Genomic DNA, 23,399 nt, shown 5'->3' with positions numbered 1-23,399 from the left:
ATTAATAAAACCAAAAACTGTTGTAATGTCTCTGGAAATCCACACAAAGGGTTAACTGTCTACTGTAGAACAGTCTGATTGGTATGATATGGATAAAGTACTTTCATGAAGTAACAACACTGACAACCTTGGGGTTGTTCCTTGTTCATTTTTGGTCCTTGAGGCTGTCAGAGAGATTCTCTGAGATATGCCAAGCTGTGATTGCTACCTGGGAGTCTAAAACGCTGAAGAAACTGATATTCAGGTGAACTCAACCCAAGTAGACTAAATTTCAGTGGAGTTCGGTCAGTCTCTGAGAGCCAAATCCTCTGCTTGCACCTTCACGATGGTGGGACTGTTAGTATAATTCCCATGTGCAGGTCCTGAAATACATCGCCTAGCATACTGGAGGTGACCAACCAGGTGCAAACAAAAGTAAGCAGTGGTTGAGGAATGCCACCCCCCCCCCTGTGTTACCAGGCAATATTAGGTGGTAGATGACTCTCATCAACCAGTGCAATACCACTTTGCATACTGGAGGCTTGAAGTGGTAGAAACCAAGTTTAGTCTTCAGAGCAAACCTCTGGCAAACCCACCCATCTCTTCCATCATGCAGTATGATTGTTGCCTTTAGAGGTCATCATGATAACCTCAAATATGATGGTCATCATGGTGATATCCATCATGGAATATTTTGTTGATTGGCCTTATTTTCTGGCAGCTCTATTATATACACACAATAGTCCGTAAGTAAGGACACAAGTTTGACTGTAAATAACAACACTTATATATATATTTTAAATAATGCTAGTACAATAGAAAGGGTATACATAAAATTTAAAGAAAAAAAAAATATATATATATATTTGTTCAATATGGCTACCATTTTGGTGTTTACAAAACTGTAGTCTTTTGGACATAAAAGACTAATTTTTTAAAGTGACACACAGCAAGGCACACTTCCTCAGAAATGTTCTCAAATTCTCTAACTATTGACTGTTGAAGCTCCAGCAGAGATGTATGCTTATTACTAAATACTTTATCCTTTAAGAATCCCATTAAACCCAATAAGCATGGTGACCATTCGATGAAACCCCACAATCCATTACACCTGGGTACTTTTCGTCTAAGAATCCAGAAACAGTTTCTGCACAGCTAGTTGGTGCTCAATCCTCCATAAAAAAGCAATATTGAAAACTGATTTTGGACTGCATTAATGGAATCATTTTGTCTTTTGGCAGTCTCGGATAGCATTCTACTGTCACGGTGCCCTCAAAGAAAAAAGGTCCGAGAATAAGTGTTTCAAATTCCAATCCAGACTATCAAGCCAGTAACTCCTTGTGAAAGACTATCAAGCACTAACTCTTTGTGAAAGATTAAATGGGATTTTTACGAGACTAATAAATGCAATTACGGTAATTTAACAATTCTCTTTACTTTAAATGTGACTTCATTAGTCCACAGAACATTGTCAATTTGCCATTATAACCTAGGTTGGTAATGGTCATGGCCTAAAACCATTTGGAAAATTGCAGTTTTCTATCTGGATTTCCTCATCTAAATTTTATAGAGTAAAACATGGGATGACAAATTTTGTATTTGGATTCTTTTATTATTCTATTTAAGCTTGTTTTAGGCATTTTAAGTTCCAAACTTTGCTTTCTTTACAATGTTTTTGGTCTTCTTTTGATATTCTCTCTTACAAGTTCAAAATTGGCAGCTGTTTTTGAGATACAGGGTTTACCAGGTTTTAGTAGATTATGCACTGTTTCCATTTCATCAAACTTGTTCATAATTTGCTTTATGGTCTTTATTGTGGGTGGTTTATATCCAAAAAACTTCTCGAACCGGCACACAATTTTTGCAGTATTTTCATGTTTTGCATTTTGCTTTACAATTTCAATCTTTGCCTTCATTGTAAGGCTCATGGCACTTTTCTTATTTCAAATTATTCTGAAATAATAAAAAAAATTATATATTATTTTTAAATAACTTATACATATTTACATCGGCAGTTATTAAAAGTTTCCTTACTTATGGATCACCCTGCATGTGTGTGTATACAGTCGAAGCGCTATATAATGACCTCTCCAGGGGAATGAGACAAATGGTTGTTATACTGGAAGGATGTAATCCCCAACAAAATAATGTTTTATAGAGTAAAACATTCTACTAATACAATGTAGTATAATCTTATTTATAATATGTACAACAGTATTAAATTAGCGTTGTATCCTTTGTAGCATTGCTGTCCACAGCTGCACTTTCACTATACACTTTTTTTGAAAGACAAGCCATAATGAGTCTTAAATTTCTGGAAACATCCACCTGAACTTTTAAATTCTTCAATATCCATTCGATGCACAAACGATTCAGCCTTTGCTTTTAAAAGGTTACCATCTATGGGAAATTTTTTTGCATGCATCTTCATTAGCCATTCCAAAATCCAAATACTTTCATGCTCAAATTCTCCCAGGTGCGGCAGTAGATTTCTCTAAACTTTCAGAATAGTGAACAGAGTACTCTTAGGAATGGAAAACTGTTTGGCGATGTCAGTATTAGAATGCACACCATTATCTACAGTTTGCAAAATCCTAATTTTCTGTGATTGGTAAAGCTATCCACTTCCTTGGAGCCATACTAAGATATACTGAAACATACACTGTAACTGACTTCTAGCCAATGTTCATTTCATCACCACACTGTGAGAAAAGAGTGTCAGAAATATTAAAAATTGATTTCTCTTCAAATATAATTCCAACATATTTGAAGCGTTCTGTCATTTTTAAACATGAATATTGTAATACGAAAGTGAAAATTCAGATTAAGAGGTAGAAATTTATCATTGGTACAGAGAAATCCTTTTATTTTCAAGGTCATTATACTAAATGTAAAATGGCATTAGTTAATGAGAAATTGGCCTGGGCCCACCACACAGGACGTTATAATGTGCTCTTTATAGCAACCCTTTAAAAAAAAGGGTTGCTATAAAGAGCTTCAACTGTATATATATTTGTATATATATATATATATTTCTTTGAAATACATAATGCCTAATTCCAATGATATAAGCTATATTATATAAACATATAAAATCTATGAAACATAGAAACACATGAAATCTAAATTTATTCTGAAGCAATACATATTCAGTGTTTACAGGAGGAGGGAAGTGGAAGGGGGGAGAGAATGCTATATTACTTATCAAAAGCTGCCTGAATGCCAGATAATGTTCAGTATTTGATCAAGTCACTAGGGATTAAAGAAAGATAATAGTAATATGTTACAGGCCAAATGACTATAAAAAATATGATAAAAATTGCTTTACTCAGTTTGAATGGGCAAGCAAGTGCAATTGTCTTGATACAGATGACTTTAATTTATCTCTTTATAAACCGGAAACTATAGACCAGCAATACACCATTTGGATCAGATTTTTAAACTAACAGGATAATCGTTTTTATTCTAATATTGCAAAGAGGGTGCAAAGGATTCAAATATCTTTGCTCTGGATCTTACCAAGAATTGAGGCAGTATTAAGAATTTGACCATGCAGGACCAATAGCAGGTAGTGAACACAATGTTATAAATGGGAGGTGTCCAAGAAATTTCAAGAAGGGTAGGCATAGCAGACTGAAGTATTTCTTGGGCTGTATTAGAGGATATGAATGCATTATGGAAAATGCTTAAGGTTAGAAGCTTATTCAAGAAGACACTAACATATTCATTCCAAAGGAGAAGTACTGCCAAAATGGATGACACAAGTGTTGAAATGTTTAATTGAGAAAGCAGAAAAAAAAAAAAGAAAAAGAAGCATGGAACAGTTGCAGACTATCACGAGAAACTGATTTCATTTGACAATTCGAAGCATATTTGTAACAAAACCCTAATAGGGTAAGGCAGGAAAATGAATATGAAAAAATGTAAAAGAGACTAAATAGCAGGGACAAGAAGCCCTACTCATATGTAAATATAAGAAAGAAAAGAGCAGATCAGGCAATCTAGATGAAATGGCAGATGAGTTTCCAATCCAAATAAAATGGCAGATGAGTTGAGCCCGTGACCACCAAATACGGAGGATGCGGAAAGGTCAGGGAATGACCACCGCATATCCCCAGAGCAATATGGCCTTAGTTGCTCATGCTCTTATAAAAAAAAAAGAAAAAAAAAAAAAGATGAGTTGAAAGTTTGCAAGTTGAAGAGCATGTTTGAAACAGAAGAAAATAATGAGGAGAAGTCGTCACAGCTTGCTATAAAATAAGGGGTATAATGGTCTACGAGAAGCATTCATTAATAAAGCTACTGAGAAAAATGTCAGAGGTGATTAATAGTAGAATGGTGGAACCCATGTTTAGTCTCTAGAGCTAAGTTCCGGTCAACCTTTCCCTATCTCTTCCATCATGCAGTATGATTGATGACTTTTGAGGTTATGATGAACGTCGTGGCGAGATCCAATATTCCTTACATTTCGAGGGTACAGCTATAAAACGGTGTTCGCAGGCCGGCCGCTAGTTAGTACACCGGACTGAACCTATTGGTAACTCTCTAGGAAGCTTCCGGATCAGCTAGTGTATAATCTTGCTGCCTCTACTCTGCCAGATAGTGACTGGAGGGAGTCCGAGTAGTGTGTATGCGGGGAGCATTGTCGAGGCCACGTTATGTCAAGGATCTGGGTATATTCTTACCACATGTACGCCATATCCAAAAATTTCATTACTTCATACAGCATGTCCCACCTACTTTTTCTTACTATTGAATACACCATGAATTGTCAAAGTAATAGAGCAAGCTTATCTGCGAAAAGATCTAAACCTCCCAAGGACTTCCTAATTCATTTCACAAATATACGTGGTCTCAATTCTAATCTCAACGATGTCCATTTCCACTTGCAGTCTGCCAAACCCCATGTACTTTTTCTGACAGAATCTCAGTTATCGGTTGATTCATCTACTGCTCATCTCAGATGCCCAAATTATTCACTGTATGATTCCTTTCGCCTCAAAGGTGGTACTTGTGCATATGTCCGTTCTGATATTCCCTGTCAGAGACTTGGCAATTTGGAATCTCCTCTCTTTGATCTTCTCTGGCTTAAAATCTCTCTACCTCATTGTGTCAAATTCATCTGTTGTCTCTACTGTTCTCCCAACTCCACTAATCACTTGGAGCTCTTTGACTTCCTCTCTTTGCAACTTGACTTTCTCCAGTCCAACTTTCCTAACAGTGAAGTAATTTTCCTTGGTGATTTTAATGTTCACAACTCCAGCTGGCTTCCGTTTTCTAGTCACACCGACCCAGCAGGTCAAGATGCTGAGGCTTTTGCAAATACTAACGACCTAGCACAGATTGTTCATTTACCTACAAGAATACTGGACAATCCTAATCATACAGCCAATACGCTTGATCTTTTTCTCACAAACAACACTTCTAAGTACACGGTCGAAGTGAGAGGTCCTTTAGGCACTTCAGATCACTACTTGGTGATTGTCTCTTCTCCAATGGAACCTTTATCTCATGGCTATTCCCAACCTCGTGTTGTTTGGCATTACAAGAATGCAAAATGGGATGACCTGCGAGACTTCTTTTCTTCTTTTGCTTGTTCGGATTACTGTTTCAAAACTTCTGATGTCAACGTTTGCTCAGATCGTGTCAGTGAAATTATTCTTGCAGGAATGGAATCCTTTATCCCACAGTCCACTTTAAAATCTCGTCCTCTATCTAAACCTTGGTTTTCCAATAAATGTGCTAAGGCTGTCCAAGAGAAGAATGTTGCATATCGTAATTGGCTTGTTTCTAATTCTTCAGTTTCATTTTCTGCCTACACCAAAGCTCGCAACAGTTGTAAAGCAGTTATTAACCAGTCCAAACTAGAGTTTGAACAGGCTAAGAGTAGAAAACTTGCTTCTTGCCCTAATGGTAGCCGAGCATTCTGGTCTCTTGCCAAAGCTATTGGCCGCAACTTTTGCCCATCTTTGCTCCCACCTCTGTCCAAACCAGATGGTTCTGTTGCCACTTCAGCCAAGGATAAAGCTGACCTGCTAGCATCCCATTTTTCTTCCAGCTCATGTATTAATGATCTTGGTAAAACACCTCCCACCATTCCCAACACGCTCCATTCAATGCCTCCTGTGGTCTTCCGTCAAAAGGATATCAGAAGGATTTTGATGAATCTTGATGCTAAGAAAGCTCCAGGTCCTGATGGTATTTCTCCACTTGTTCTCAAAACCTGTGCTGCTGAACTTACTCCTATTCTTTGCCGCCTTTTTTCACTTTCTTATTCCAAAGATGTTTTTCCTTCTGCTTGGAAATTTGCTCATATCCAGCCAGTTCCTAAAAAGGGTGACAAATCCCTCCCCCATCCAATTATCGTCCCATTGCAATTACTTCTACTCTTTCTAAAGTAATGGAGAAATCAATTAACCGTCAACTCTTAAACTACCTAGAAACCTTCCGTCTGATCAACGATCACCAGTATGGATTCCGTCAGTGTCGATCCACTGGAGATATTCTGGCTTATGTTACCCATTTATGGACTAATTCAATGGAAAGGTTCGGTGAAATTCTTTGAGATGTCAAGAGCAACAAGTAGTTGCTCTTGACATCTCAAAGGCTTTTGATCGTGTTTGGCATAAAGGTCTTCTAAACAAGCTTCCATCTTATGGTTTGCCAACTGTTTTTAGTAATTGGTTATCCAGTTTTCTCTCTGATCGCTCACTGAGGGTGATGGTAGATGGCTCTCTGTTTTCTAACTTCTCCACTAATGCCAGTGTCCCCCAAGGTTCAGTTCTTTCCCCCACTCTTTTCCTCTTGTATATCAATGACCTTCTTCCATTGACTGAAAATCCTATCCATAGTTTTGCCGATGACAGCACATTGCATTCAACTTTCCATTTTGAGAAACCTTGTCCTGCTCAATCAGCTTCAATTCTCGAAAATCTGCTACCAATTCCTTAAATGCCGATCTTCAGGTAATTCTCCAGTGGGGCAAAGACAACTTAGTTGATTTCAACCCTTCTAAAACTCAGTCTTGTCTTATATCTCGCAAAAAGGATTCTTCTCTTCCTATGCTTATCTTTAGTGACACTCCGATTTCTAGGCAAAATGATATATCTCTTTTGGGGATTACCCTGACTTCTAATCTCTCTTGGCACAAGCACATTACAAATATTGCTTCCTCTGCATCTAAAAAACTTGGTTTTCTCTTTCGCTCTTGGCGTTAATTTTCTCCTAAACAGCTGCTCACTCTGTATACATCGCAAATTCGCCCTGCCATGGAATATTGTTCCCAGATCTGGGGTGGTGCCCCCAAAACCTCTCTCCGGCTTCTTGATTCCATTCAGAAGAGGGCAGTTAGGTTAATTAATGATTCATCTCTAACAGAGTCTCTCCACTCGCTTTCTCATAGACGCACTGTTTCTGCTGCATGCCTCTTCTACAGATACTTCCATGGGCACTGTTCTTCTGAATTGGCTTCTATAATTCCTGCTCTCTCTTTCAAAACAGTCTGAACACGTGCCGCCACCAGCCAACATCCATTTACTGTCCAACTTCAAACCCACAGAACCAACTTTTCATCTTCCTCATTTATTCATTCAACTGCCGTTTTCTGGAACAACCTTCCTTCATACGTATTTCCTGAAAATTACAATCTACAGAAGTTCAAGTCCAATGTCAACAAATATCTTCTTTCGTCTTCTTAACCTCAAACCCAAGCACGGTACTAAGTACTATAGGTTCTAATACCTCTCCTGTTTGGGGTTCACATAAAAAAAAAAAAAAAAAAAAATATTAAAAAAGGCAGCATGTGACTATATCAAACCATCAGAAATGTTAATGAGATCATCGCTATATTCCGGGATGATCACTTTAGACTAAAGAAGCTAATGTTTCTTCCATATCGAAAAAGAAGCATCCATAAAGAAGCATTTGCCAAACATTTTTAGTCATTCCAAACATTTTAGAACTGTTTGATAATATCTTATTATATACGATGCACTTGCATCAGGAGCATCTTTACTTCCAACATATGTAAAGCCGAAATTAAAATAACTATCATCATACTTTCGTTTTGGTCTTTTAATAGATGGTTCCTGTTTTTTCATTTCAGATTTTTTAGGGAACAAAAGGCTGCAGTTGTTCATCCTCACTTTGAGGTGTGACAATATTGTGTTCGTTTTCATCGACCACAGTTGCAATACTAAAAGTACTTGCTTCTCGTTTTAAACTTACTTTTTTCAACCACAAATCCATGGTTATTTATTTTAATAATAATATTTCAAAATACTGATAATTGGAAGTGAGTTTAGTTATGATATTGGTTCGCTTCCCCCTCTCAGTATTCCACGCTAAATCGCATGTGAATGGCATATTAGATTACTACATTGCCGCTTTTTCGTAGATGTCATTACCTCTCTGCATACTTCTCTATGCAAGAGCCTGCCAAAATAAAGTGTTCCACGGTCTATTTGATTATTAGTCTGTGCCAGTACATTAATAACCGAAAAAAAATTATGCTAAAATTATAATGATACAAAAGTGGTGTATGCTACAAATATGCAAAATTTATTTATTCTTTTTTATGAAAACCCCAAACAGGAGAGGTATTAGAACCTATACTACTTAGTACCATGCAGGGGTTGGAGGTTGAGAAGATGAAAGAAGATATTTGTTGACATTAGACTTGAACTTCTGTAGACTAATTTTCAGGAAATACGTATGAAGGAAGGTTGTTCCAGAAAACGGCAGTTGAATGAATAAACGAGGAAGATGAAAAGTTGGTTCTGTGAGCTTGAAATTGGACAGTAAACAGATGTTGGCTGGTGGCGGCACGTGTTCGGACTGTTTTGAAAAGGAGAGTGGGAATGATAGAAGCGAATTCAGAAAAACAGTGCCCATGGAAGTATCCGTAGAAGAGCCATGCAGCAGAAACAGTATGTCCATGAGACAGAGAGTGGAGAGACTCTGTTAGAGATGAGTCATTAATTAACCTAATTGCCCTCTTCTGAATGAATTCTAGAAGCCTGAGAGAGAGGTTTTGGGAGCACCGCCCCAGATGTGAAAACAATATTCTATGGTAGGGTGGATTTGCAATTTGTACAGAGTGAACAGCTGTTTGGAAAAAAAGTAATGCTGAGAGCGAGAGAGAAGACCAAATTTTTTAGATGCAGAGGAAGCAATATTTATAATGTGCTTGTGCCAAGAGAGATTAGAAGTCAGGGTAATCCCCAAAAGAGATATATCATCTTGCCTAGAAATCAGAGTGTCACCAAAGTTAAACATAGGAGCAGAAGAATCCTTTTTGCGAGATATAAGACAAGACTGAGTTTTAGAAGGGTTGAAATCAACTAAGTTGTCTTTGCCCCACTGGAGAATTACCTGGAGATTGGCATTTAAGGAATTGGTAGCAGATATTCAAGAAGTTGAAACTGATTGAGCAGGGCAAGGTTTTTCGAACTGGAAAGTGGAATGCGATGTGCTATCACAAGCAAAACTATGGATAGGATTTCCAGTCAATGGAGGAAGGTCATTAATATTATATATTAATAAGGAAAAGGGGGGAAGAATTGAACCTTGGGGGACACTGGCATTAGTGGAGAAGTTAGAAGACAGAGAGCTATCTACCATCACCCTTAGTGTGTGGTCAGAGAGAAAACTGGATAACCAATTACAAATAACAGTTTGCAAACCATAATTTGGTCCTTAAGGTTATCACAGTCGAGCTGTACTTACCTCGGAGTCTAAAATGCTAATGGAACTGATATTTGGGTGATATTCAAGTCAATTGGACCCAATTTCGGTGAAGTTCGGATGGTTTGTGACAGCCAAATCCTCTGCTTGCACCTTCATGATGGTGGGAATGTTAGTAATCCTGGGTATAACCTCCATGCACAAGCACACTGTGGGTGACCACCCAGGTGTGAACCAACGTAAGCAGAGGTAGAGGTGTGGCACTCACACCACATGGAGGAATGCCGCCCCTCTGTGTTACCAGGCAATACTAGGTGGTAGATGATTCTCATCAACCAGTGCAATACCACCACTTTGCGTATTGAAGGCTTGAAGTGGTGGAACCCATTGTTTAGTCTCCAGAGCTAAGTTCTGGTCAACCCTTCCCCACCTCTTCCATCATGCAGTATGACTGATGACTTTTGAGGTTATGATGAACATGGTGAGATTCAATCTTCCTTACATTTTGAGGGTACAGCTCTAAAACGGTGTTCGCAGGCGGCTGCTAGTTAGTACGCCTGACCGAACCTATTTGTAACTCTTTAGGAGACTTCCGGATCAGCTAGTGTATAATCTTGCTACCTCTATTCTGCCAGATAGTGATTGGAAGGAGTCATGTGGGGGGGGGGGCATTGTCGAGGACATGTTATGTCAAGGATCTGGGTATATTCTTTCCATGTGTATGCCATATCCAAAAATTTCATTACTTCATACAGCATGTCCCCCCCCACTTTTTCTTACCATAAGTGGAAGCTTGTTTAGAAAAACTTTATGCCAAACATGATCAAAAGCCTTTGAGATGTCAAGAGCAACTGCTTGTGTTTCACCGAACTTTTCCATTGAATTTGTCCATAAATGGACATAAGAATATCACCAGTAAATCGACGCTGACAGAACCCATACTGGCTATCGTTGATCAGATGGAAGGTTTATAGGTAGTTTAAGAGTTGGCAGTTAATTAATTTCTCCTTTACTTTATAAAAAGTACAAGTAATTGCAATGGGATGATAATTGGATGGGAGGGATTTGTCACTCTTTTTAGATACTGGCTGGATATGAGCAAATTTCCAAGCAGAAGGAAAAACACCTTTGGAATAAGAAAGTGAAAAAAGGCAGTAAAGAATAGGAATAAGTTCAGGAGCACAGGTTTTGAGAACAAGTGGAGAAATACCATCGGGACCTGGAGCTTTCTTAGCATCGAGATTCATCAAAATTCTTCTGACATCCTTTTGATGGAAGACCACAGGAGGCATTGAATGGAGCATGTTGGGAATGGTGGGAGGTGTTTTACCAAGATCATTAATACATGAGTTGGAACTAAAATGGGATGCTAGCAGGTCAGCTTTATCCTTGGCTCAAGTGACAACAGAACCATCTGGTTTGGACAGAGGTGGGGACAGAGATGGGCAAAATTTGCAGCCAATAGGCTATGGCTGCAACATTTCCCCATTTTACCCAAGTTTTCTACTCTTAGCCTGTTCAAACTCTAGTTTGGACTGATTAATAACTGCTTTACAATTGTTTGTTGCGAGCTCTGGTGTAGGCAGAAAATGAAACTGAAGAACTGAAAACAAGCCAATTACGATATGCAACATTCTTCTCTTGAATAACCTTAGCACATTTATTGGAAAACCAAGGTTTAGATAAAGGACGAGATTTTAAAGTGGAATATGGTACAAAGAATTCCATACCTACAAAAATAATTTCACTGACACAAACTTAGCAAATGTTGACATTGGAAGTTTTGAAACAGTAATCCGACCAAGGAAAAGAAATCTAGCAGGCCATCATATTTTGCATTCTTGTAATGCCAAACAACACAAGGTTTGGAATAGCCATGAGATAAAGGCTCCATTGGAGAAGAGACAATCGCCAAGTTGTGATCTGAGGTGTCTAAAGCACCACTCACTTCAACTGTACTTAGAAGGGTTGTTTGTGGGAAAAAGATCAAGCGTGTTGGCTGTATGGTTAGGATTGCCTGGTATTCTTGTAGGTAAATGAACAATCTGTGCAAGGTCACTAGTAATTGCGAAAGCCCCAGCATCTTGACAGATGGGTCTATGTGACTAGAAAACGGAAGCCAGCTGGAGTTGTGAACATTAAAATCACCAAGGAAAATTACCTCATTGTTAGGAAAGTTGGTATGGAGAAAGTCAAGTTGAAAAGAGAGGAAGTCAAAGAGTTCCAAGTGATTAGTGGAGAATGGTAGAAACAACAAATGAATTCGACAGAATGAGGTAGAGAGAGAGAGATTTTAAGCCAGAGAAGGCTTAAAATCTTAAGAAAATTGAAAAGTGGAGATTCCAAATTACCAAGTCTCTGACAGGGAATATTGGAATGGATATATGCACAAATACCACCTTTGAGGAGAAAGGAATCATAAAGCAAATAATTTGGGCAAGTGAGATGAGCAGTAGTTGAATCAATCGAAAACTGAGATTCTGTCAGAAAAAGCACATGGGGTTACCAGACTACAAGCGAAAATTCACATCGTTGAGATTAGAATTGAGACCACGTATATTTGTAAAATGAACTAGGAAGTGTTTGGGAGGTTTAGATCTTTTTGCTGATAAGATTACTCTAGTAGTTTGACAATTCATGGTATATTCAATAATAAGAAAAAGTGGGAGGGGACATGCTGTATGAAGTAATGAAATTTTTAGATATGGCGTACACACAATAAGATGTACCCAGAACCTTGACATAACGTGGCCTCAACAATGCCCCCTACATACACACTACTCAGCTCCTTCCTATCACTATCTGGCAGAGTAGAGGTAGCAAGATCCTACACTAGCTAATCCGGAAGCCTCCTAAAGAGTTACCAATAGGTTCGGTCCAGTGTGCTAACTAGCGGCTGGAATGTGAACACCGATTTCTAGCTGTACCCTCAAAATGTAAGGAAGTTTGGATCTTGCCATGGTGTTCATTATAACCTTAAAAGACATCAATCATACTGCAAGGTGAAAGAGATGGGGAGGGCTGACTGGAACTTAGCTCTGGAGACTAAACATGGGTTCCACCACTTCAAGCCAATAAGCAAAGTGGTGGTATTGCACCAGTTGATGAGAGTCATCTACCACCTAGTGTTGCGTGGAAATGCAGAGGGGCAGCATTACTCCATGTGGTGTGGGCACCACACCTCGACTGCTGCTTACAATGGTTCACAGCTGGGTGGTCACCCAGTGTGCTTGCGCATGGGGGTTATACCCAGGATTACTAACAGTCCCACCACCGTGAAGGTGTAAGCAGAGGATTTGGTTGTCACAGACCATCTGGAATTCCCTGAAATTGGGTCACTTGACTTGAGTGTCACTCGAATATCAGTTCCATCAGCATTTTAGACTCCCAGGTAGCAAGCACAGCTTGCTTGGCATCTCTGAGAGAATATCTGTGATAGCTCAAGGACCGGTTTTAATTATTAATTACGATTTTTCACGGAACACAGTTTGGTAAATGCTGCCATAAAGGATGACCCAAAAAGGTGATGGAAAACTATACAGCAGAGTTGGATTGCCATGGCTGGCCATGTCATGGAGTCTATGGTTAAGAATATAATACAGTATCACCTGAATAAGAATTGGATTCTAAAGGGATCACAACATGGATTTGGGAGGGAAAGTCTTGCTTTTTTTAATTTGGTTAATTACTATCATGAGATGCTAGCTAAAGACAGGTGACACAGAGTAATTATAAATGGGCCTTCTCCTGAGCAGATTAGCACAGCAAGTGGAGTCTCTCAGGGATTGATACTGGTCCCCTTCTCATTTCTAATTTTCATTAATGACATCGTCAAGGGAGTACAGGGGAAGTTGCTAAAATCTGCTGATGGTTTGAAGGTAGAGAGGATGGTTAATGGTCAAAGTCAGGCTATGCTGTTTCAAAATTATTTAGATCAAAAAAGTGGCTACATTACAATTAAACATGAAGTTTATCATGCAGGGTAAACAGCAAGCCAAGATGAGAAATGATGTCCCATCAATACTTTACTGGAACTTTGCAAGTCCGAAAAAGAATATCATTATTGCTCTACATAAGCATTCTGAATTGAACCAATGTAATAAACACACACACACACACACACACACACACACACACACACACACACACACACACACACACACACACACACACACTGATTGATCGATTGTGGAGAATATTGAAGTAACAGAGAAGACCATTGTTACTTATTCTCATACATAACACCAGACGGCTGTTTCAGGGCTATTTGACCCTTCATTGGTGGGTGGGTGATGGTTTAACAGCTGACAATCCAGTTGTGAAAATAATTCCACAATATGAGAGATGCCAAACAGTTTTATATTCTAAAACTGTTTGGCATCAAATAGTAGTGGTTTAATACCTAATAAAATTTTTTTTTATACAAGCAACACCCCCCCCACGTATAACATGGTACTTCTTTGTACAACACGGTTTCACTCTAACATGACTGATAAATTGCAGCAATCCTCGCACAACACGGTACTTATATAACACAGTTTCATTCTAACACGGTTAGAAAATTTCGGTAAACCTCACATAACAGGGTATTTTTGAGATTTTGTGCAGGGGAAACCATACTATTATGTTGGATGTAATTTTTCAACATTTCCACTCTTTTTGAATCCCCGTTGTTGACTCGCTAGTCAAAATAAAATTATTGAGAAATCCCTGTATTTTATTTTTTTGGGAAATTCCTGCATTACGTTCTGTGCTATTGAACTTGTGGAAAAATCTAGATTTCAAAGTTTTATTACTATTGAATAGCACACCAGGCCATCCAAAAGATTTAAGTCATCCAAACATTGAAGTTATGTTCCTACCGCCACAGTTGTACTGGGTTAATACAACTTCTTTCATTCAGCCGTTAAGTCAAGGCATTATATCTACTTTTAAAACTCATTCGATCAGAAATTCATTACAATGGATTTTGGAAAAATAGATTCCGAATCTATTGAAGTATTGAGGGCATGGAAACATTTCTAAATTGTGGACTGTATCAGAATCATAGCTTTATCACTGAAAGAAGTAAAGCCGTCAACGTTAAATGTGTGTGGAAAAATGCATGGCCAGAGTCAGTTCATTCAGGAAATATGGTCGAGCCGGCAGAAAAGGAATCGGTGAGATAGTAGAACTTGCTACGTCAGTAAGAGGGGAAGATTTTGATGATATGACTACTGAAGCCCACGTGGGTAGCACAGTTGATAGAATCACCCCCCCCCCTTCACACCGGCTGGAAAAGAACCAAGTTCGAATCCCGTTCGATGAAGGGAGGAATTTTTATGGTCCTTTTTCACAACTTGGCTGAGTTAGTCGGGCGAGTGTAGCATGGTTTTTTCTCGTGGAAACTCAGGTTTTTTGTTCATCAAAACAGATGTTTGACCTCAGGACACATGCAATTTATAGACAATATACACAGAGTAACATGGCCTTAGTTGCCGATGCTCCTAAAAAATAAAAAAAAAGATATGATTACTGAAGATGTTCAAGAATTACTGGTAGAAAAAGAAACCGGCGTAGCAGATTTGTTGCAAATGGCATCGGAGGTAAAATCAAATCAATTCAGATGATGATATCGCAGATGACAATTCTAAACTTCCAAATTTTACACTAAAAAGCATAGGGGAAGGCATAAAGTTAGCGAAGCAATTAGAATCTTATTTTTTGAATGCAGATTCTTGAATGAAAGGAGCCCAAAGTTCTAAAGGGAGCTTCAAAAATGCTTAGTTCTATAAGATGACATTCACATAGCAAAAGCAAACAAGCAAAAGCAAACAAACCCAGATTACTGATTTTTTAAAGAGAGCAGAAGATACACGAAACGAAATCTAGAATGGTGTATTTTTGTTAACATTTTGTTAATGAAATAGTGTATTTTTGTTAGCTTTTGAACGTAACCTTCTTTTTTGTACTTTTTCTTAGTCCTGTATAACATGGTGGGGCTTAGAGGGGAACAGGTATCCTGTGTATCAGACACTCAGCCTAAAACACTGATGGATCCAATATCTCTCTAATACAGAAGATTTAGGAGAAGTCCGGTTGGCCTGCCTCCCTAAAAACCACTCATGCACACCTTCTCGATGGTAAGCCCTGTTAAGTCACTTAGGTGGCAACGAACGTGTAGAGTGGTTCTCTTCAAGAAGGCTGGTCAGCGTGAAGAGGGAAAGACCAAACCCTCCAGCATATGACAGCATGACAAAACAAATGGCCCTCAGTCCCCAGCAGCTTTCACTTCCCCTCTTACGGCAGCAAGAGGATCAGAGTGGAAGCAGAGGGTGCTAAGAATCTCTGGGTATGACCAGGCTGCCATGCACGGAAACTGAACTTGGCCTGTTATAATGTAAGATCACTCATCGGTGAAGACAGGATATTAGAGCTGGAAAAGGAATTAGAAAATGTGAATTGGAATATCATTGGTTTGGCTGAAACAAGAAGAAGAAATGAATCACTTATAAGTTTATCAAGTGGAAATCTGCTGTACACCAATGGAAACAGTGAAAGGAGAGAAGGTGGAGTTGGGTTTCTGGTCCATAAAGATTTTAAAAACAACATTTTGGAATTCAAAAGTACATCACCAAGGGTGTCAAGACTAATACTCAAGGTTTCTAAGAGGTTCAAGCTAAAGGTTATAATGATTTATGCACCAACGTCGAGCCATGATGATGAAGAAGTTGAAGAAATGTACACTGAAATTCAGAGCCTTCTAGATGAGCAGAAAACCCACTACACTATTATTATGGGGGACTTCAATGCTAAGGTTGGAAAAAGACAAAACAGCACAGAAAGGGGAACTATAGGAAATTTTGGAATTGGTGAAAGAAATGAAAGAGGTGAAAGACTTGTGGAATTTGCAGAATCTCAAGGACTGTCAGTAATGAACACTTTTTTCAAGAAAAGGGTGAACAGAAAGTGGACATGGAAGAGTCCAAATGGATAAACAACTAATGAAATCGACTTCATCCTCACTAACAGAAGATATATTGTGAATAAAGTTACCATCCTGAATAAGGTAAATGTTAGAAGTGATCACAGAATAGTAAGATGTACACTTGATATAGATGTAGGAAAGGAAAGGAAAAAACTGACTCGAGTAAATAATACAAAGGTCTTTGAGATAACAGAAGAGAAGAAAAAGCAGTATATACTGGAACTTAAGAACAAGTTTGAGCTTCTGCAGACTGCTCAGGACCAAGATATCGATGAGGAATATTACAACTTTCTGGAAGTGATAAAGCCCACGAAACCTATAGGGAAAAAGAAACCCAAAGAAGAAAAAATTAGTCAAGAAACACTTGTCATGATGAATCGAAGACGACAAATGAAGAGCAAGAAAAACACTGACAGGGAGAAAATTGAGTATACTGAGTTATGCAAAGCCATTAGAAAGAGACTCAGAGAGGACATAAGATTTAACACAAGAAAAGTAGAACAAGCATTAAGGGAAAACAAAGGATTTAAATCAGCAGCCATGAGCAGTAATACAGAAAGACAAATGATACTGAAACTGAAGAATAGCGATGGTATACTTATAAACAGCATAATTCAAATAGCAGAAGACTACTATAGAGAATTATACAAGGAGCGAGGGAATGATGCCAGCAGTGGGGAAGATGGATTGTAAAGTAGCAACACATACGATATACCCGATATTCTTCCTGATGAGGTAGAACATGCATTGAAGAAAATGAAGAATCAGAAAGCCCCGGGGGAAGATGAAGTTACTGTAGAGTTGTAAAAATTGGGAGGAAGAGACATAACAAAAACTGGCAAGGCTCTTCACAAAGTGCATTAGAAAAGATGTGACACCTAAGCAGTGGAATAATGCAATCATAGTTTTGCTGCATAAGAAAGGAGATAAATCAGAAATTGGAAATTATAGACCAATTAGCTTGTTATCCCACATCTACAAGTTGTTCACAAGGTCATTACTAACAGATTAGAAAGAATATTATTTATTATTGTTATTATTTGGTTTTTAGGAGCATTAGCAACTAAGGCCATATTGCTCCGGGAATATGCGGTGGTCATTCCCTGACCTTTCCACATCCTCCGTATTTGGTGGTGACGGGCTCGAACCCCGGTCTAATCAAGAAGCGTGTGCTACCGCACTGCTGCTCCTTTCCACCTGGCTACGGAGGCGCCTTTAGAAAGAATACTTGATGAGAATCAACCGAAAGAGCAAGCTGGCTTTAGAACAGGATTCTCAACTATGGATCACCTTCATGTAATATCACAGCTAATGGAGAAAGCAAATGAATATAAAACACCATTATGCCTGGCATTTGTGGATTATGAAAAGGCATTTGACTCCATACAGCATAAGGCAATGTTTCGGGCACTGGAAAGACAAGGCATAGATACCCCGCATATTATGATTTTGAAGAAAATATATGAGAGTGCTACCTCCTTTATTAGACTAGACAAAGACAGTAGGAAATTTAAAATTGAGAAAGGAGTTCGACAAGGAGACACAATATCTCTGAAGCTGTTTACTGCTGCCCTTGAGGAAGCTTTCAGAAGATTAGACTGGTCGCAGAAAGGAGTCAATGTGAACAGAGAGTACCTAAACCATTTACGATTTGCAAATGACATTGTGGTCATAAGCCATGATCCCAAAGAATTAGAGGAAAATCTTAATCAGTTATGCACAGTTAGTAGGGATTTTGGACTAAAGATGAATATGGCTAAAACAAAAGTAATGATGAACAAGTATGCCACAGAAAGAGAAATAATGATTGAAGGAGCAGTAATTGAAAAGGTGGAGTCATATACTTATCTAGGACAAGTTATTAGCTGTAATAATGATAAATGGCTGGAAGTCAAGAGAAGAATAAATTTTGGATGGATAGCATTCAGGAAATATAGTCACATACTGAAGAGCAATATCCCAGTTTGTCTGAAACGTAAAATAATGAACCAATGTATACTCCCCACCATGACTTATGGAAGTGAAACTTAGGCACTCACCAAAAGAATGGAAGAGAAGCTGAGAACTACACAGTGAAGAATGGAACGAATTATATTGGGAATCAGACTGTTAGATAAGAAGAAAAACACATGGATTAGGCAGCAAACTCAAGTAAAGGACATTCTTGTCAAAACTAAAGAACTAAAATGGTCTTGGGCAGGACACATAGCTCAAAGACATGATGACAGATGGACTAAGAAAATAACAGAATGGTACCCAAGAGGAGCTAGAAGAAAACCTGGAAGACAAAGGCGGAGATGGATAGATGAAATTCATGAATTTGTGGGTAGTAAATGGATGGCCAGTGCTCAAAACAGAAGGAACTGGAAAGTTGCTGGAGAGGCCTTCATCCTGCAGTGGATTGAAAATGGATGATGATAATGAACACGGTTTCGCACAACACAACATTTTACATGAACCTAATAACTGTGTTATACGAGGGTTACCTATATATACTAAACACCATTTTATCCCATTGTATAAAGCAATGGTTAGGCCACATCTTGAGTACTGCATACAGGACTGGAAGCATCATTTTAGGAAGAATGTGAAACTGTTGGAATGGATGCAGAGAAGAGCAAAAAGATTGGTGAAGGGACAAAAGGGTGTTCTTACCAAGAAAGACTTCAGACCTGCAAATTGTAGCATCTGGAGACAAGGCACATGTGAGAAGATCTGATTGTGGTATTTAAGGTTGTAAATGGATCTAGTAAGCTCAGTGCTGATAGCATCCTTTATCTTGCTCAGATTACACACATGAGGAGGCATAAATTCAAGTCAAGGAACGATGGTTCCAGGATGAATGTGTGGAAGTTTGCCTTCAACCAGTGGGGAGCAGATTGTTGGAACAGGCTTCCATCTGGTGTTGTGCAAGTGGGTACTCTGAACAAATTCAAGGATGAACTAGACAAACTATTTGAATAGATGGACAGGTGATATGGGAAGTGTTGTTTTTTTTTGCTGATGCCGTATAAGCTCTTTTCTTGCATCATTTGCCACTACTAATACTATTATATTCCAAATTCAGAATTATAATAAGTAATAATGTATGCATGTCATGATGCAATGGGAAAATTATGTATATTTTTTGAAAGGTCCTAAACCATATTTTAAAGTTATTACCTTGTTTATACTAAAAGTGCTTGACAATTAATAAATTAAATAAACACTTTAATTTTTTTCATTTTAACCAATTTAAAAGGATTGGTTATGATTAATTAATGCTACTTACGAAAAAAATCTAAAATTAAGAAATAAACCTTCACTAGGAGATATGCAATATAAGCAATTAACATTCTTGCTGAAAATATACTCTGTTCATTTCGGAAAAATAAAGCATCTTGCTTTTCTTCTGCAGCATTATTGTTGTATTTTGAGTAATGCAATAACAACTTTATTCTCACTTTTTTACAACCACAAAAACAAAGTAATGATAATGAACAACTTGTAGAGCATTACGTGGTGCAAAACATTTTAAATAAAAAATAAATAACATTTTCTCTACATATGAAATGGAAGAATTTTTTATTCCAGAGTAAATATCTATCAGAAGAGTCAGAACTCTGAAGTTGATATCAATCTTGTAGATCTGAGAGATTTGTGTTACGTTTTTCAAATCTTGTAGATTTGAAAGACATAACACAAACTTTATAGAAATACAGAAGAAAAGTAAATGTTGTGTAAATCTGAAAGACATGCTTTCTGGAAATCCTCTGTTTAAGATTAAACCAGATAAGGTTACTATATATGAAAGGAAGATATCAAAACTGCAATAAAACAGCATAAAAATGTCTATTATGTAGAGAGAAATTAGGAAAGGGATATTTTAATATATTAGTATACCTGATGCTGATGGAGCAATTGCAGCATATTTGGCATATGGACCTCTCAGTTTCTTATTGTTTTTTGCAAGTTCTTTTTCTATAAGTTTCTGGACTTCTGAAACTTCTCTTGTGATTTCCTCCACATTGTTCTGTTGTTCTAACTGCAAGCAATGAAAAATGCTAATATTTTTAATTTTTACTAGTAGTTAATTTGTATTATTATAGCATATCACTGATGCCACCTGCAAAATTACTTTCAGTGTAAAACCCAACAAAATAGGGACAAAAAAAAAAAAAAAAAAAAAAAAAAAACAAGCAATTTTTTAGTCGTTGTTGTATTTGGGTTTTCTGGCACAAGGGCCTCTTGGGCCATATTGTGCCTGTTCGATATTTGCTTATCACAAATTTCTCATGTTATTGTGATCATAGGCTATTATAGAGATTTATCTGTTTCAAATAAGTAAACAGTTCCTCCAAATTTGCATCATTGCCAAGAATCTGCAATAAGGTTATCGGTTCCTTCAAATGGGATAGGGAGGTAAAGGTTGATTTTCTGGTAGTTGAAAGTTGGGGACATTCAATGAGAATATGATATATTGTCAACTGCGACTGGCACAACAAACACTGAGGAGGCTTCTCTCCCATAAGCAAATACAGATGAGTTGGATGTGAGTGTCCGATGCGGAGCCTTGCTAGAATTACTTCTTGTCGCCTGCTTTTCCTGATACTAGATGTCCACAATTTTGGCTCTTTTTTTATCTGCAACAGTTTATTATTTATTTGAGCTTTCCAGAGGTCAGACCATTGCTTCCTACATGATGTTTCAATGATGGATTTGTAGTCGGTGTAGGGCACTGTTTGTTGAATGGAAGTGTTTGAGTTAGGGTGTTTAGCGGCGGCGTCCGCTTGTTCATTACCTGGAATGCCTGCATGACCAGGTATCCAGCAGAAGGTAACCTTCTGGTTGGCTTTTTTACAGTAAAATAACTTGGACCGTATCTCTTTAAGAATCGGAGGAGAGGGCAACATGGTAGTTTGAATGGCAGTGATTGTGCTTAAGGAGTCTGTGTATATCAGAGATTGCTTTATACAGCTGTTGTGTATTCTATCTAGAGCTAGTTTAATTGCAAATAATTCTGCAGTATAGATAGTGCATTCTGTAGGAAGAGACACAGCAACTGAGAAAGCAGAAGAAACTGCTGCAGCACCAACGGCTGCGTCTGTTTTGGAGCCATCAGTATAGATAGGTACTTTATCTGAGTTTTCCAACAAATGAGTTTTATGGAGCTGTTGATAGTTTATATTTGCCAGAGAGGATTTTCCCCATCTTGAAAAGAAATTGTCACAGAGAGGTGAGAGTTCAGTCCAGGGAGTTTCAGGAGTAGCAATGTCTTGGAATATGTTGTGAAATTTAAGATCCCAACTGATCGTGAGTTCTTGCAGTCGAATCCCTGAGGGGCGGTTTTCATTAGGCTTATTGTGATATAATTCAACATATTGAGGATCAAACAGGTACTGCCAGCTAGGGTGGAATGGCATGCTTTTAATTTTTGCTGCATAATTACACAATAAGGATTTTCTCCTGAGATGCAAAGGGGGTTCATTTGCCTCAATATACAGGCTGTGGACCGGAGATGTTCTGAAGGCTCCCACAGCTATCCTAAGAGCACTATGCTGTATGGTGTTTAGACGTAATAGTGAACTTTTCCTAGCGGAGTCATAGACAGGTGATCCATAATCTAATCGTGATCTTATTAAAGCTCTATACAGATGAAGGAGAGAGCTTCTGTCAGCACCCCAGGACTTAGCAGAGACTGCTCTCAGGATGTTCAGTTTTTTAAGACATGTAGTTCGAAGGAAAGCAATATGGAAAGCAAAATTAAGTTTGTTATCTAAATATAACCCCAACAGACGGAAATTGTTAGTGACAGGAATCAGGTTGTTTTTTAAGAATATTTCTGGATATGGGTGAAGTTTGCATTTTTTACAAAAATGAATTGCACTAGATTTCTTTTCTGATATGGAATAGCCATTCCGCAATGTCCATGATTCAATTTTAGCGATGGAAATTTGAAGTTGTCTTTCAATGGTGTTCATGGTTTGGGATTGACAAGAAACAACGAGGTCATCAGCAAACATATACGATTCTACTGTATTAGGTACATCCTGTTTCATGTTTGTAATTCTTATTGAAAATAACATCGGAATAAGAATGGACCCCTGAGGAACACCCTCCTCTTGTTCAAATGATTTAGATAAATTGTTCCTGTATCTAACCTGAAATGTTCTGTGGCATAGGAAGTTTTGTATAAAGTGGGGTAAATGACCTCTCAAGCCAAAAGAATGAAGATCTTGAAGTACACCGTATCGCCAGGTGTTATCAAAGGCTTTCTCAATATCAAGATTGATCATGACCAGATGTTGTCCCCTTATGAAGGCATTTCGGATGTTTGCTTCTGCTTTTATCATTACATCTAACTTTGGACCGGTTCTTTTGAAACCAGTACTGATTGTTATTTTGCAAGTTGTTAGTTTCCAGGAACCACGTTAGCCGCCTGTGAACCATTTTTTCCAAGACTTTGCCTAAGCAGCTGGTCAGTGAAATCGGCCTGTAATTATGTGGAAAGCTGCGATCCTTTCCTGGCTTTGGAAAGGCTAGTATAATTGAGTGACGCCAGGAGTTTGGGTAAGTATTTTCTAGAAATATCTGATTGTAATATTTTAACAATGCCCTTTTTGTTCTGTTGTTTAGTTGGCTTATCATGACGTAGTAGATCCCATCTGGACCAGCAGCACTACTGGAAGTTTTATTGAGCGCCCCTAAAAGTTCTGTTAATGTAAATGGCTGGTTGTACGGGTGTGAAACTCTAGTGGAGAAATTGATCTTATGCTGCTCTGATGATTTT

General features: G+C 38.2%; 1 protein-coding gene across 2 annotated transcripts in view; it reads right to left on the bottom strand.

Moving 5' to 3' along the window:
* The window catches only part of Brf (Brf RNA polymerase III subunit), a 330,203-nt gene that overhangs the window by 75,406 nt on the left and 231,398 nt on the right, over positions 1-23,399 (bottom strand). For both annotated transcript variants that reach the window (XM_090386884.1, XM_090386885.1), the window contains one exon: positions 20,513-20,654. In XM_090386884.1, coding sequence (XP_090243010.1) covers positions 20,513-20,654 — 142 coding nt within the window. The remainder of the gene's footprint in view (positions 1-20,512; positions 20,655-23,399) is intronic.

Source organism: Mastigoproctus giganteus, chromosome 12, assembly GCF_048544385.1.
Source record: "Mastigoproctus giganteus isolate SK-2022 chromosome 12, ASM4854438v1, whole genome shotgun sequence".
In the NCBI taxonomy this organism is placed as follows: domain Eukaryota; kingdom Metazoa; phylum Arthropoda; class Arachnida; order Uropygi; family Thelyphonidae; genus Mastigoproctus; species Mastigoproctus giganteus.
Note: the sequence above shows the minus strand (reverse complement) of the source record. Positions and strands in the feature narration are given on the sequence as shown.